The following is a 12,892-nucleotide window of genomic DNA, read 5'->3' on the forward strand; positions in this document are numbered from 1 at the left end:
CCTACTGTATACACTACGGGTCAAAAGTTGCCACCATGTTTCTACAGTAGCCCTAAATGGACAAACTGCTCTATAGAGCGCTAGCTACTCTCTGCTGTCTTAGACGACGAAATCTTTGACCTGTGCCGGGCACCGTAGCTCCTCTATGTGCTTTGAAAGGGAGGGGTGAGCAATGGGCGGCTGCAAATCGCAACCTCACCACTAGATGCCGCTAAAATGTAAAGAGTGTGCCTTTAATTGTGCAGAGATTGCATTCAGCAATTTTCTGTATTACCGCTTTCTCTGTAAACAGATGTCTGCGCACTTAAACTGGGCCATCACAGATAATTATTTTTTACAGTTTAAAATGAAAGACACAGGTCAGAGGAACATAAGGCGCGCGTTGTCTAGAGACATGTTTTTAGAAAAGTCTGTGCAAGACATTGCAATAGATGCCATACGTGAGCTCAGTGGTCAAACATGTCAGCCTAGCACATTTACATAGAAATACAATGGAAAAGCACAACAAATATTGTTCTGTGTGAACAGCCCCTGAAACTGAACAACATTCAATCTACGAGACTACGAGACTACGAGTCACTGCTGAATCACTGAGTAGTAACAGCAGACAGTTTCTCTGTAAGAGACACTTCTTCCTATCTGTAATGATGATGCTATCTCTAGTTTAAGGTAAAAAGCTTGCTCATCATACTTAAGATGGTAATGCGTTAATGACATCAGTTTTAGAGTTTTAGACATTTATGTTCTGACAAAAGTCAGATATGAGATTTTGATATTATTTTAGTGTAAGAAGCATTTTAATGTATACAAGCACTTATAATAGTTTGAAGAGGATAAAACTCTCAAGAAGGTAATCTCACTCGTGTAAAATGTAAAAGGGAAATGGTCTTAACAGCTGTGCTCAAATGAGTTGTGAGAAATGGTATCCTCTTAAATAGTGGAAAGTACAACATCAGTCTGGTCTGCTAACATTAAACGGTTTTGGAGTACACCCAGTTTCTTACATAAAATGAAAATCAGCTATCAGAATCTACCAAACTGTGAGTCAGACATATGTGTAATCTAACAACGACCTCATATGAAAGTGTATAGGTTCACTTGTTACATCTCCACATACACTTCAGTGGTTAGCGCCACACAATATCAGTATGTTGAAAGATCTAGTATTGTGACTACAGTGATTACCGCTCTACAAATTCATATGTAAAGAAATCGAAATAGTGATTATATGATGAATATAATCTTACCTTGCTCACACAGTGCTCCTGCATAACTCGGAAGACACACACAGGTGAATGAGTTTAGGCCATCAATGCATGTTCCTCCATTCAGACAGGGGTTTATATGACATTCATCAATGTCTAAAAAATAAATAAAATAATAATGTGAGTAAATACTGAAGTGCATAAAGATACGTTCAAAAAGCCAAATGACAAGGTAAAGGTGCACTACCATTTTTTTTTTTTTTAAAGGAAATCTATGTAATATTGTGGCCAAAACTGGTACTGCAGACACTTTAAAACGACTGTAGAGCGGTGTATCTCCTCTCCCCCTCCCCCCTGACTTGAGGTTGCCAGATAGGCTGCAAGATCCAGCAGGAACGTTTGTAGATCTGCAGCTGTGGTAACTAAAGCAGAGCTGGCAACCCAGATGCCGAAACATATATCATATATGACAACATATATGACATATTAGGGCCATTTTATGATTAATTGAAGTGCATTTCTTACGTGCGTGTGTGTGTGTGTGTGTGTGTGTTTGTGTGTGTGTGTGTGTGTGTGTGTGTGTGTGTGTGTGTGTGTGTGTGTGTGTGTGTGTGTGTGTGTGTGTGTGTGTGTGTGTGTGTGTGTGTGTGTGTGTGTGTAAAAATAAACAAAATCCCATTATTGAGTGAATACGTTAAAAAAAATCAAGGGTTTGAAATTTGTTGGAAACTGTTTGAAAGCTGTCTAAACCTGATTCACAACAATAAATATTTTATTTTGAGCTGTCAGTGTTGTATTTGGTGTGAAATTTCTGGTTTATACAATTTGCCTTGACCTATTTATCTCATGTCCATAGACAGAGTAAAGAAGATCCGCAATATAATGACAAATACGCAACTTATTTGCTCAAGCTATCAGATTCATACACGCAGTATGAATCATTGCTGAAACAAAAATTATGCAAAATAAACAAGGTTGCAAGTAACCTCCAATTGCATGTTTTGTCCACAGAGGGCAACAGAGAGCTCAATGTTCTATAGTGCACTTAATAAAAATGAACACAGCATACCCATTTCACAGTGTTCGCCACTGTATCCAGGTGGACAGATGCAAATTTTTGCAACGCCTAATTTTACACAAGAACCGCCATTCAAGCAATCATCATTAGAACAGGAGTCAACATCTGTAGTAAGAGAGGGAGGATATGGGCATGTCATGTCATTGTGTACATGAAAAACAAGTATATTTGTATAGATATAAAAAATAGCACACAGTAGCACATATGAATTCTTTTACATTTGTTTTTAAAAGTGTTTACATCCTACCTGGAATATCTACTGTTTGCCCAATCATTGTGTATGCAAGGTCTGCTGCATTGCTTTTATTCTCCAAACTTGGAGAATTGCTTTCAACCAAAGTGGCCTCAGAAAGACCTTCATAAGAAGCAAACGGTGTTGCAGTCTCACTCTGAGCTGTAGGCACTGATGATGTCATCTGATCCTCTGTTACTTGAATAGGAATCTCAGTTGCAAGAGTTACAGCTTCCTCAATCTGACCAGCTGCCTCTTGTTTTCTTGAGGCAGTTTCCTTACTGACAATCTTTACATCAGTCTCAGGTGTTAGAAGTAAAGGTGTGGTTGTTGCAGTGGACAGAATCACTTTCTGAAACTCTTGCGATATTGGGATGTCTGTGATAACTGTATCATCAGCTGAGCTGCTTTTCAAGCTACTGGAAGTGACAGAACCGTCATATTGAGGTTGAGTGGTGGTCCTGAATTCTGTGTCATTTTGTTCGGTTTGGGTTGTATGTTCAACTCTTCGTTCTTCCAAGGATTTTTCTTCACTTATAGAAGCAGATCTTGGTTCATCTGTGATATTAAAAAGTCTTATTGTGGTGAGATGCTTAATCGATGATATGGTGTTTACCTCTCCAGACATGCTTCTCTCTGAACTACTAGTTCCAATAGTTGGTGAGCTGGTGACTGAAGCATCCCTTTCAGTTCTTGAGACACTCTCAATATCAGGTTGCAAGGTTATCTCAAAGCTTTTTTCAGTGTCAAGATGAGAGGTGGTCTCTGTATTCAAAACGTCTTCTTGTGTGTTTCCATTAATACTTGTTGCACTATCCTCCTCAGGTTTTGTGGCGGTCTCAATACCAATGTCAGTTTTTGATTCTGAAAGGGTTGCAAAGCTAGTTTCAACTTCAGACTGTGAAGTTGACTCAAAACTTGTCTCAACATCAAGCTGTGAGGTGGTCTCAAAGCTTGTCTCAAAACCAGTCTGTGATATGTTCTCAAAATCAGTCTCAACATCAGGCTTTGAGGTTGTCTCAATGCTTGTTTCAAAATTAGGCTGTGAGGTGGTAAATCTCTTCTCCCCTACTGGTTTGGTAATGTCATCAATGTTTGTCACATCTTCTGAGCTAATGTCTAAGCCAGTCTCATTCTCAATGTCTGTTTCGTTCATGAAATCTGGTATGGACTCAACTTTGTAAGGTTCAGTTTTTGTGTCATAATCTATTGTGCTGTCTTTCTCTTCCTCAGAGGAAAGCAGAGTTTCTGTTGTGTCACTCAGACCTGGTATGGATGTTGATGAAGGAGACCCCACTAATGTTAATTTGTCCATAGTCATATTAATATTTGATGCAGATATAAGGGGTGTTGCAATGGTTGTTGATGACAAAGGCATATCTTCATTAGTCATGATGTCTGTGTTGGGTTTATGTGTCTCTGTCATCTCAGACAAAGCTTGCTGATATGATTCCCCATCAGTTACTGTAATTGCTTCAGGCAAGGGGGTTGTTGCTAATTGAAACTCAATATCAGTCTGCAAAGATGAAACTGAATCAACTGCAGCTGTTAAAGGGGAGTCTGTTGAATCAGACGGTAATATAAACATTTCGGTAGTTTGATCACCTGAGCCATCATCTGTTAAAGAAAATAATGAACTTGTGGTTTCCTCTGAAATACCAGATATTATATATGTGCTTGTTAATTCACTCTCCTGAATTACCTTATCAGAAGCAGGACTACTTACAATGTTATCAACACTTGTGATATCTGTTTCATCTGTGTCAGCCGTTAAATCATCATCATCTGTTACTGCTGTTCCAGTGTATATACTTGCAGTGGTCTTGGCAGGTTCAGCCATGCTAACACTTTCTAAAGCCATAAGTACTGTTACTGAATCTGTCACAGACATTTGATCTGATTCAGTATGGGTGGATGCAGTGCTTTTTAAATCTGAAACTGAAGAGTCTGTGATCTCATCTGAATGTTGTGTAGAAACATGCACTTCAGAAATTGATGAGGCAGATGTTGCATCATTTCCAGTAAAGTAAATTGATTCTTCAGGTGAAACAGAATCAACATATAGAGAACTACTTGTAACAGCAATGGATGAAGTGAAACGGAGACTGGAGTTCACAGTTGTTTGAACTGCTTCATATTGTTCTGTTAGTTCACTTGAAGCTTCCACCTCTGAAGATATTGTATGAGGGGGTAGAGGTGTTGTCTTTCTTTCTAGGGCTGTTGCTGACATTGTTTCCTTTTTTGTCTTGGAAGCCTGCGTCGATAGGATCTGAATGTTTAGAACATCCTCAGAATGGTCCTCTTCAGCTGAAGTTGTTTCTATAACTCTGTCTGTAGCCATTTGAGATGATTTGGGAGTTAAAGTAGATGTGTTTACATTATAATCTTTAGTAGACACAGAGTATCCGGATAAGTCATCAGTCAGTGTTTCTCTTGTAACTTGTTTAAATTCTGTGGAGGTCTTAGTATCTATTGTGTGTTCATTTACATCAGCATCAGTAGCCTCAGGATTGTCTGTTTGTGTTGCTTGTGTTTCCTCATCTATGTATGTTGAACTGCTTTGCAGGATGTCTGGGATTGATGTTGTTTGTTGAACTATTAACTCATCTGTGGAGGTTTCAAATGACACATTAAACTGAGGTAACTCTGTGCCATCCATTCCAGATCCCTCTGGTTCCTCAGTCATAATGCTTGAGGAATGTGCAATCATGACAATTGGGGTTACTCCACCTGCTTCTTCTGTAACAATTGCAGGGGCAAAAGGTGAAGACTGCTCTAAAACAGACATAGTATCTACATCAAGGATAATTTCATCCTTAGTGATAACATCTGGTTTGATGCTATGATCTCTCATACTTTCTGTTACAGCTGAAAACAGTTTGTCTTCATCTTCCACCTCCTCTGTGAATATTAAGACTGGGCTTGATGGAGAGACTTGGTTATCAGCATTGACCTTAGAGAAGACAGATGGAAAAGGGGTGGACACAGGATCTTGAGATGTCACTAAAGAAGGCAATGCAGTGTGACTGGTTACCACACCAGAATGTGTTTCAGGAACAGTAAAGCTAGCGGTTGTTGACTCTGAGACAGAACCACCAGAAGATCCCTGCTCTGTCTGTGCTGTCTCTGAGACCAGTGTAAAAGCATCAGCATTTGTGCTTGAGAACACCATCTGCATTTGAGGTGCTGTGGTTCTGTATGAAACAACTTTGTCTGTACTGTCTTGTCCTCTGCTGACTGAGCTAAATGGTGTCATGCTAATGGTTGTTTCTGTCATTTTTGAGAGCAAAGGTGATGATGTCACAGGAGTTGTGTCATCACCTGATCCATCATCTTCTGCTCCATCCCCATCTGTTGAGTCTTCCCCACTGCCATCCTCTGAAAGTGAAGTTGTAAATGTTAAAGTTGACTGGGTGGAGCTCAGGAATGAGGGAAGTGAGGATAAAGTTGACTGATGCATAAAATCTGTACTGCCTGTGACAGATGCAACATTTGAGAAACCTGTTTTATCCTCAGTTTCATATACTTCTGCCTCTTCAGTTCTTACAGATATGTCCTCATATGACCTAGTTGCTGGTGTTTTGGTAATCTCATCAGTAGGTTCTCCCAGTGAGGATAAATCCTTGTCATCCTCTGTGGTTGATAATGAAAACACATTGAAGTTGATTTCTGGAGTACTTGGTGGTAAGGTACTCTTTTGTGACACTACTGCAACAGGTGTAGCTTCAGTTCTCTGTGATTGTGAGTCAAGAGCTTCAGGGGATATTTCACCACCAGATCCAGTAACTTCATCCACTTCACTTTCAGCTGTGATTTCACTACCATCAGTAAATGATCTCAGTGCTGTTTGGACCGTGTTAGAAATTAATGTTGATTTAGTTGTGAATGATGTGGAATGGGTGGAACCTGAAAAACTCACTGGCTCTGATATGCGGTTAGCCTCACTGATTTCCACCTTATCTGTGGCCACAGTATAATTTTCATACATTTCAGCTGTTGGACTCACTCCATCCTCCTCATCAGAACCCTCTTGTTGAGTGGTTTCCTGGTCATCTTCAACAACACCAGAGCCCTCTTTGTCTACAAAAGTAGATGTAATGGAGCTCAAACTTTGTGTTACAGTGATATCTCTGTAAAGCTCTATAAAGCTTGTATTGGTTATATGAACTGTAGGAGAACCCGTCTGAATTTTCATGCCTGCTGATGAAACATGCATGACAGGGGACTCCCCTGATCCTTCATCATCTGTTGTGTCTTCCTCTGAATCTACAGATGAGATTGTTGTGTGCTTGCTAAGGCTTTTGCTAGAAGATGGCGTAAGCATTGTTCTTGTCCTGAGAGAAGCTGAAGTTGCTTCATAACTTTCAGTGACTGCTGATGTTTGGTCTTGATTAAAAGAACCAGGAATTGTTTGGATAGCTAAAGGTACAGTGTGGCCAGATTCAACTGTTGCCACTGAAGTGTGGCTAAGTTTACTTGATCCAATTGCAGTATGACTTGATTCTGTGGTATGTTCAGTCAACTGTGATTCTGTAACAGTATGAGAAGGTCTGGAAGACACTGGGGCTGTGTCGTTGGCAACAACAGACTCTGTAAATCTTGTACTAACAGGCTGTTTTGTTGTATAACTTGATTCAAATTCAGTTGCTGAGGAGACAATATCTCTATGAGATGTCATGACCTCTTGGCTTCCAGAAGCAGCAATTGACTCAAAACCACCAGCAGTTGTCTTGTCCTCTGATGGTGTAACTTGAGGAGGAATTGATTCTACAACAGCAGACGATATTTCACCAGAACCACCATCTTCAACCACTTCATTTTCAGGCAGGTCTCCACTGCCTTGTTCAGAAGATGAGTCTGTAACCACTGTTTCGACTGTGCTAGAAAATAACTTTGTTGTGGATAAAGTGGAATGTGAAGAACTTTCAGATCTCACTGGTTCTGATGTTTGGTCAGTCTCAAGAATTTCTGCTTCATCAGTGGCTACAAAATAATGATCATATGATTTAGTTGTCTGGGAAATTCTGTCTTCATCACTTGAAACCTCTTGGTGAACTGTTTCCTCTGAGATGGTAGAGGGAAATGTGGAAAGGGATTCTGTTTCTGGGATCTCTCCATGAGTTGAAGTCCACGCTGAGCTTGCATTTCTCATGTCAATAGAAGGTATTGTGGAAAAAGCAGATTGTTCTGTTTGCATTTTAGCAGGAGTTGTGGTGCTGTTGGTTTCATCATCTGATGAAATTGTAATATGAAGCGATGAACTTGTTGTGAAAACTTTACTGAACATATGAGAGGTGTCATCTCCTGAACCATCATACTCTGAAGATGGCAAAGCAAAAGTTAAACTTGACAAAGACAGAAAATCTTTAGATGTTGTCCTCTTTGGTTGCATTGTACTTGTGAAAATACTATGTCCAGTCTTAGCAGAGGAGAACAGAGTCTCTGAAACATCACTGATGTTGGACTCAGATGGTTTTGCAGAAAAAACGTTGTCCTCCATATGAGTCACTTTGGTTGTTGATGTATGTGAAGTAACATCTTGACTTGTGACTGTTCGTCCTGTTGATTGCTCAGTGCTCAGTGATGTTAGTGTGTTTAATGTGCTTGATGAAGTAGCGTCAAGAGAGGAAGCAGGTTCTGTACTATGTGCCTCAGTTGTCTTATATTGTGTTCCTACAGCATCTGATGAGGTGGGCACTGAGATTTTTTCTGTTGTGTCGGATGGTGTTTTAGCAAGATCTTCATCCGATTTTGTTGCAGTATGAAGTGTGGAACTGGTTGAGAAGTCTTTGCTGAACATATCAGAGGTGTCATCTCCTGATCCTCCAGATTCGGTTGATAACGAGCTTGAAATAATACTTGACGATGACAGCACATCTTTGGTAGTTGTCATATCTAAGGTCAATGTGACAGTACTTTCAGATAATACATTGTCCAAGTGTTCAGTCTGAGCAGAGGAGAACAGAGTTTTGTCAATGATATTAGACTCAGACGGTTTTGCAGACAGCTCTTTATCCTCCATAACAGTCATTGTGGTTTTTGCTGTATGTGAAGTAACATCTTGACTTGTGATTGTCCGTCCTGTTGAGTACTCAGTGCTCAGTGATGTTAGTGTAGTTATTGTGCTTGGTGAAGTAGAGTCAAGAGAGGAAACAGGTTTTCTACTATGTGCCTCAGTTGTCTGATCTTGTGTACCTACAGCATCTGATGAGGTGGACACTGAGATTGTTTCTGTTGTGTCAGATGGTGTTTTAGTAAGATCTGCATCTGACTTTGTTGTAGTACGTAATGTGGAACTGGTTGAAAAATCTTTGCTAAAAATATCCGAGGTGTCATCTCCTGATGCTTCAGACTCTGTGGATGGCAAGCTTGGAAAAAAACTTGACGTTGACAGAACATCTTTGGCAGTTGTCATCTCTGAGGTTGTAACAGTTTTTTCAGATGTTTTGTCTAAATGTTCAGTCTGAGCAGAGGAGAACAGAGTCTCGTCAAAGATAGTAGACTCAAATGTTTTTGCAGACAGCTCTTTGTCCTCCATAACAGTCACTGTGGTTGTTGCTGTATGTGAAGTAACATCTTGACTTGTGTCTGTTCGTCCTATTGAGACCCCGGTGTTCAATGTTGTAAATGTATTTACAGTACTAGTTACAAGAGAGTCAAGAGTGGAATCAGGATGTCTACTATATGTCTCAGTTGTCTGACCTCTTGTAGCCGCTGCATCTAATGAGCTGGAGAATAAGATTGTTCCTGTGGTTTTGGTGAGATTTTTGTCTGATTTGTTTGTGGTGTACAATGAGGAGCTTGGTGACAGCACATATTTGGCAGTTGTCATCTCCGAGGACATTGCGACAGTGCTTTCAGGTAATTTCTCATCTATATGTTCAGCCTGGGTAGAGGAGAGCAGAGGCTCTGAAACATCAATGATGGTGGACTCAGATGCTTTTCCAGATAGCTCTTTGTCCTCCATATCAGGAACATGGGTTGTTGCAGTGTGAGATGTAACATTTTGACTTGTCACTGTTTGTCCTGTTGAGTGCTCAGTGCTCAGTGATGTTAGTGTATTTAATGTGCTTGATGAAGTAGAGTCAAGAGCGGAAGTAGGTTCTCTACTATGTGCCTCAGTTGTCTGATATTGTGTTCCTACAGCATCTGATGAGGTGGACACTGAGATTGTTTCTGTTGTGTCGGATGGTGTTTTAGCAAGATCATTATCTGATTTTGTTGTAGTATGAATTTTGGAACTGGTTGAGAAGTCTTTGCCAAACATATCAGAGGAGTCATCTCCTGATTCTCCCGATTCGGTTGATAACAAGCTTGAAAAAATACTTGATGATGACAGCGCATCTTTGGTAGTTGTCATATCTGAGGTCAATGTGACAGTACTTTCAGATGTTTTGTCTAAATGTTCACTCCGAGCAGAGAAGAACAGAGTCTCTGAAACATCAATGCTGGTGGACTCAGATGGTTTTGCAGACAGCTCTTTGTCCTCCATAACAGTCACTGTGGCTGTTGCTGAATGTAAAGTAATATCTTGACCTGTGACTCTTTCTCCTGTTGAGTACTCAGTGCTCAGTGATATTAGTGTATGTATTGTGCTTGATAAAGTAGAGTCAAGAGAGGAAACAGGTTCTTTACTATGTGCCTCAGTTGTCTGATCTTGTGTTCCTACAGCATCTGATGAGGTGGACTCTGAGATTGTTTCTGTGTTGTTAGCTGGTGTTTTAGTAAGATCTCCATCTGACGTTGTTGTAATAGGTAGTGTGGAACTGGTTGAGAAGTCTTTGCTAAACATATCAGAGGTGTCATCTCCTGATCCTTCAGACTCTGTTGATGGCAAACTTGAAAAAAAACTTGATGATGACAGAACATCTTTGGCAGTTGTCATCTTTGAGGTTGTAACAGTTTTTTCAGATGTTTTGTCTAAATATTCAGTCTGAGCAGAGGAGAACAGAGTCTCGTCAAAGATGGTAGACTCAGATGGTTTTGCTGACAGCTCTTTGTCCTCCATCACTGTGGTTCTTGCTCTATGTGATGAAACATCTTGACTTGTGACTGTTTGTCCTGTTGAGACCCCAGTGTTCAATGATGTAAATGCATGTATAGTACTAGTTACAGTAGAGTCAAGACTAGAAACAGTTGCTCTACTATAAGTCTCAGTTGTCTGATCTCTTGTAGCCCCTGCATCTAATGAGCTGGACAATGAGATTGTTCCTGTGGGTTTGGTGAATTCTTTGTCTGATTTGTTTGTGGTGTACAATGAAGAGCTTGGTAACAGCACATATTTGGCAGTTGTCATCTCTGAGGGTATTGTGACGGTGCTTTCAGATAATTTCTCATCTATAGGTTCAGCCTGAACAGAAGAGAACAGAGTATCTGAAACATCTATGATGGTGGACTCAGATGGTTTTGCAGACAGCTCTTTGTCCTCCATAACAGTTACTGTGGTTGTTGCTGTGTGTGAAGTAACATCTTGACTTGTCACTGTTCGTCCTGTTGAGTACTCAGTGCTCAGTGATGTTAGTGTATGTACTGTGCTTGGTGAAATAGAGTCAAGAGAGGAAACAGATTCTCTACTATGTGCATCAGTTGACTGATCTTGTGTACCTACAGCATCTGATGAGGTGAACAATGAGATTGTTTCTGTTGTGTCAGGTTGTGTTTTAGTAAGAACTCCATCTGACTTTGTTGTAGTATGTAGTGTGGACCTGGTTGAGAAATCTTTGCTAAACATATCAGAGGTGTCATCTCCTGATGCTTCAGACTCTGTTGATGGCAAGCTTGAAAAAAAACTTGACGGTGACAGCAAATATTTGGCAGTTGTCATCTCTGAGGTTGTAACCATTTTTTCAGATGTTTTGTCTAAATGTTCAGTCTGAGCAGAGGAGAACAGAGTCTCTGAAACATCAATGACGGTGGACTCAGATGGTTTTGCAGACAGCTCTTTGTCCTCCATAACAGTCACTGTCGTTGTTGCTGTATGTGAAGTAACATCATGACCTGTGACTGATTGTCCTGTTGAGTACTCAGTGCTCAGTGATGTTAGTGTATGTACTGTGCTTGATAAAGTAGAGTCAAGAGAGGAAACAGGTTCTCTACTATGTGCCTCAGTTGTCTGATCTTGTGTACTTACGGCATCTGATGAGGTGGACACAGAGATTGTATCTGTTGTGTCAGATGGTGTTTTAGCAAGATCTTCATCAGATTTTGTTGTAGTATGAAGTGTGGAGCTGGTTGAGAAGTCTTTGCTAAACATATCAGAGGTGTCATCTCCTGATCCTCCAGACTCGGTTGATAACAAGCTTGAAAAAATACTTGACGATGACAGCACATCTTTGGTAGTTGTCATATCTGAGGTCAATGTGATAGTACTTTCAGATGTTTTGTCTAAATGTTCAGTCTGAGCAGAGAAGAACAGAGTCTCTGAAACATTAATGCTGGTGGACTCAGATGGTTTTGCAGACAGCTCTTTGTCCTCCATAACAGTCACTGTGGTTGTTGCTGTATGTGAAGTAACATCATGACCTGTGACTGATTGTCCTGTTGAGTACTCAGTGCTCAGTGATGTTAGTGTATGTACTGTGCTTGATAAAGTAGAGTCAAGAGAGGAAACAGGTTCTCTACTATGTGCCTCAGTTGTCTGATCTTGTGTTCCTACAGCATCTGATGAGGTGGACACTGAAATTGTGTCTGTTGTGTCAGATGGTGTTTTAGGAAGATCTCCATCTGACTTTGTTGTAGTATGTAGTGTGGAACGGGTTGAGAAATCTTTGCTAAACATATCTGAGGTGTCATCTGATCCTTTAGACTCTGTTGATGGCAAGCTTGAAAAAAAACTTGATGATGACAGAACATCTTTGACAGTTGTCATCTTTGAGGTTGTAACAGTGTTTTCAGATGTTTTGTCTAAATATTCAGTCTGAGCAGAGGAGAACAGAGTCTCGTCAAAGATGGAAGACTCAGATGGTTTTGCTGACAGCTCTTTGTCCTCCATCACTGTGGTTCTTGCTCTATGTGATGAAACATCTTGACTTGTGACTGTTCGTCCTGTTGAGACCCCAGAGTTCAATGATGTAAATGCATGTATAGTACTAGTTACAGTAGAGTCAAGACTAGAAACAGTTGCTCTACTATAAGTCTCAGTTGTCTGATCTCTTGTAGCCCCTGCATCTAATGAGCTGGACAATGAGATTGTTCCTGTGGGTTTGGTGAATTCTTTGTCTGATTTGTTTGTGGTGTACAATGAAGAGCTTGGTAACAGCACATATTTGGCAGTTGTCATCTCTGAGGGTATTGTGACGGTACTTTCAGATAATTTCTCATCTATAGGTTCAGCCTGAACAGAAGAGAACAGAGTATCTGAAACATCTATGATGGTGG

General features: G+C 40.4%; 1 protein-coding gene across 1 annotated transcript in view; it reads right to left on the reverse strand.

Moving 5' to 3' along the window:
• The window catches only part of vcana (versican a), a 50,959-nt gene that overhangs the window by 14,412 nt on the left and 23,655 nt on the right, over positions 1–12,892 (reverse strand). Inside the window, exons 5-6 of the mRNA XM_067440065.1 lie at positions 2,275–2,388; positions 1,248–1,361 (exon numbers count right to left, since the gene is read on the reverse strand). Of these exons, the coding sequence (XP_067296166.1) occupies positions 1,248–1,361; positions 2,275–2,388 (228 nt within the window). The remainder of the gene's footprint in view (positions 1–1,247; positions 1,362–2,274; positions 2,389–12,892) is intronic.

The sequence above is a fragment of the Pseudorasbora parva genome, chromosome 3, assembly GCF_024679245.1.
Source record: "Pseudorasbora parva isolate DD20220531a chromosome 3, ASM2467924v1, whole genome shotgun sequence".
NCBI lineage: Eukaryota > Metazoa > Chordata > Actinopteri > Cypriniformes > Gobionidae > Pseudorasbora > Pseudorasbora parva.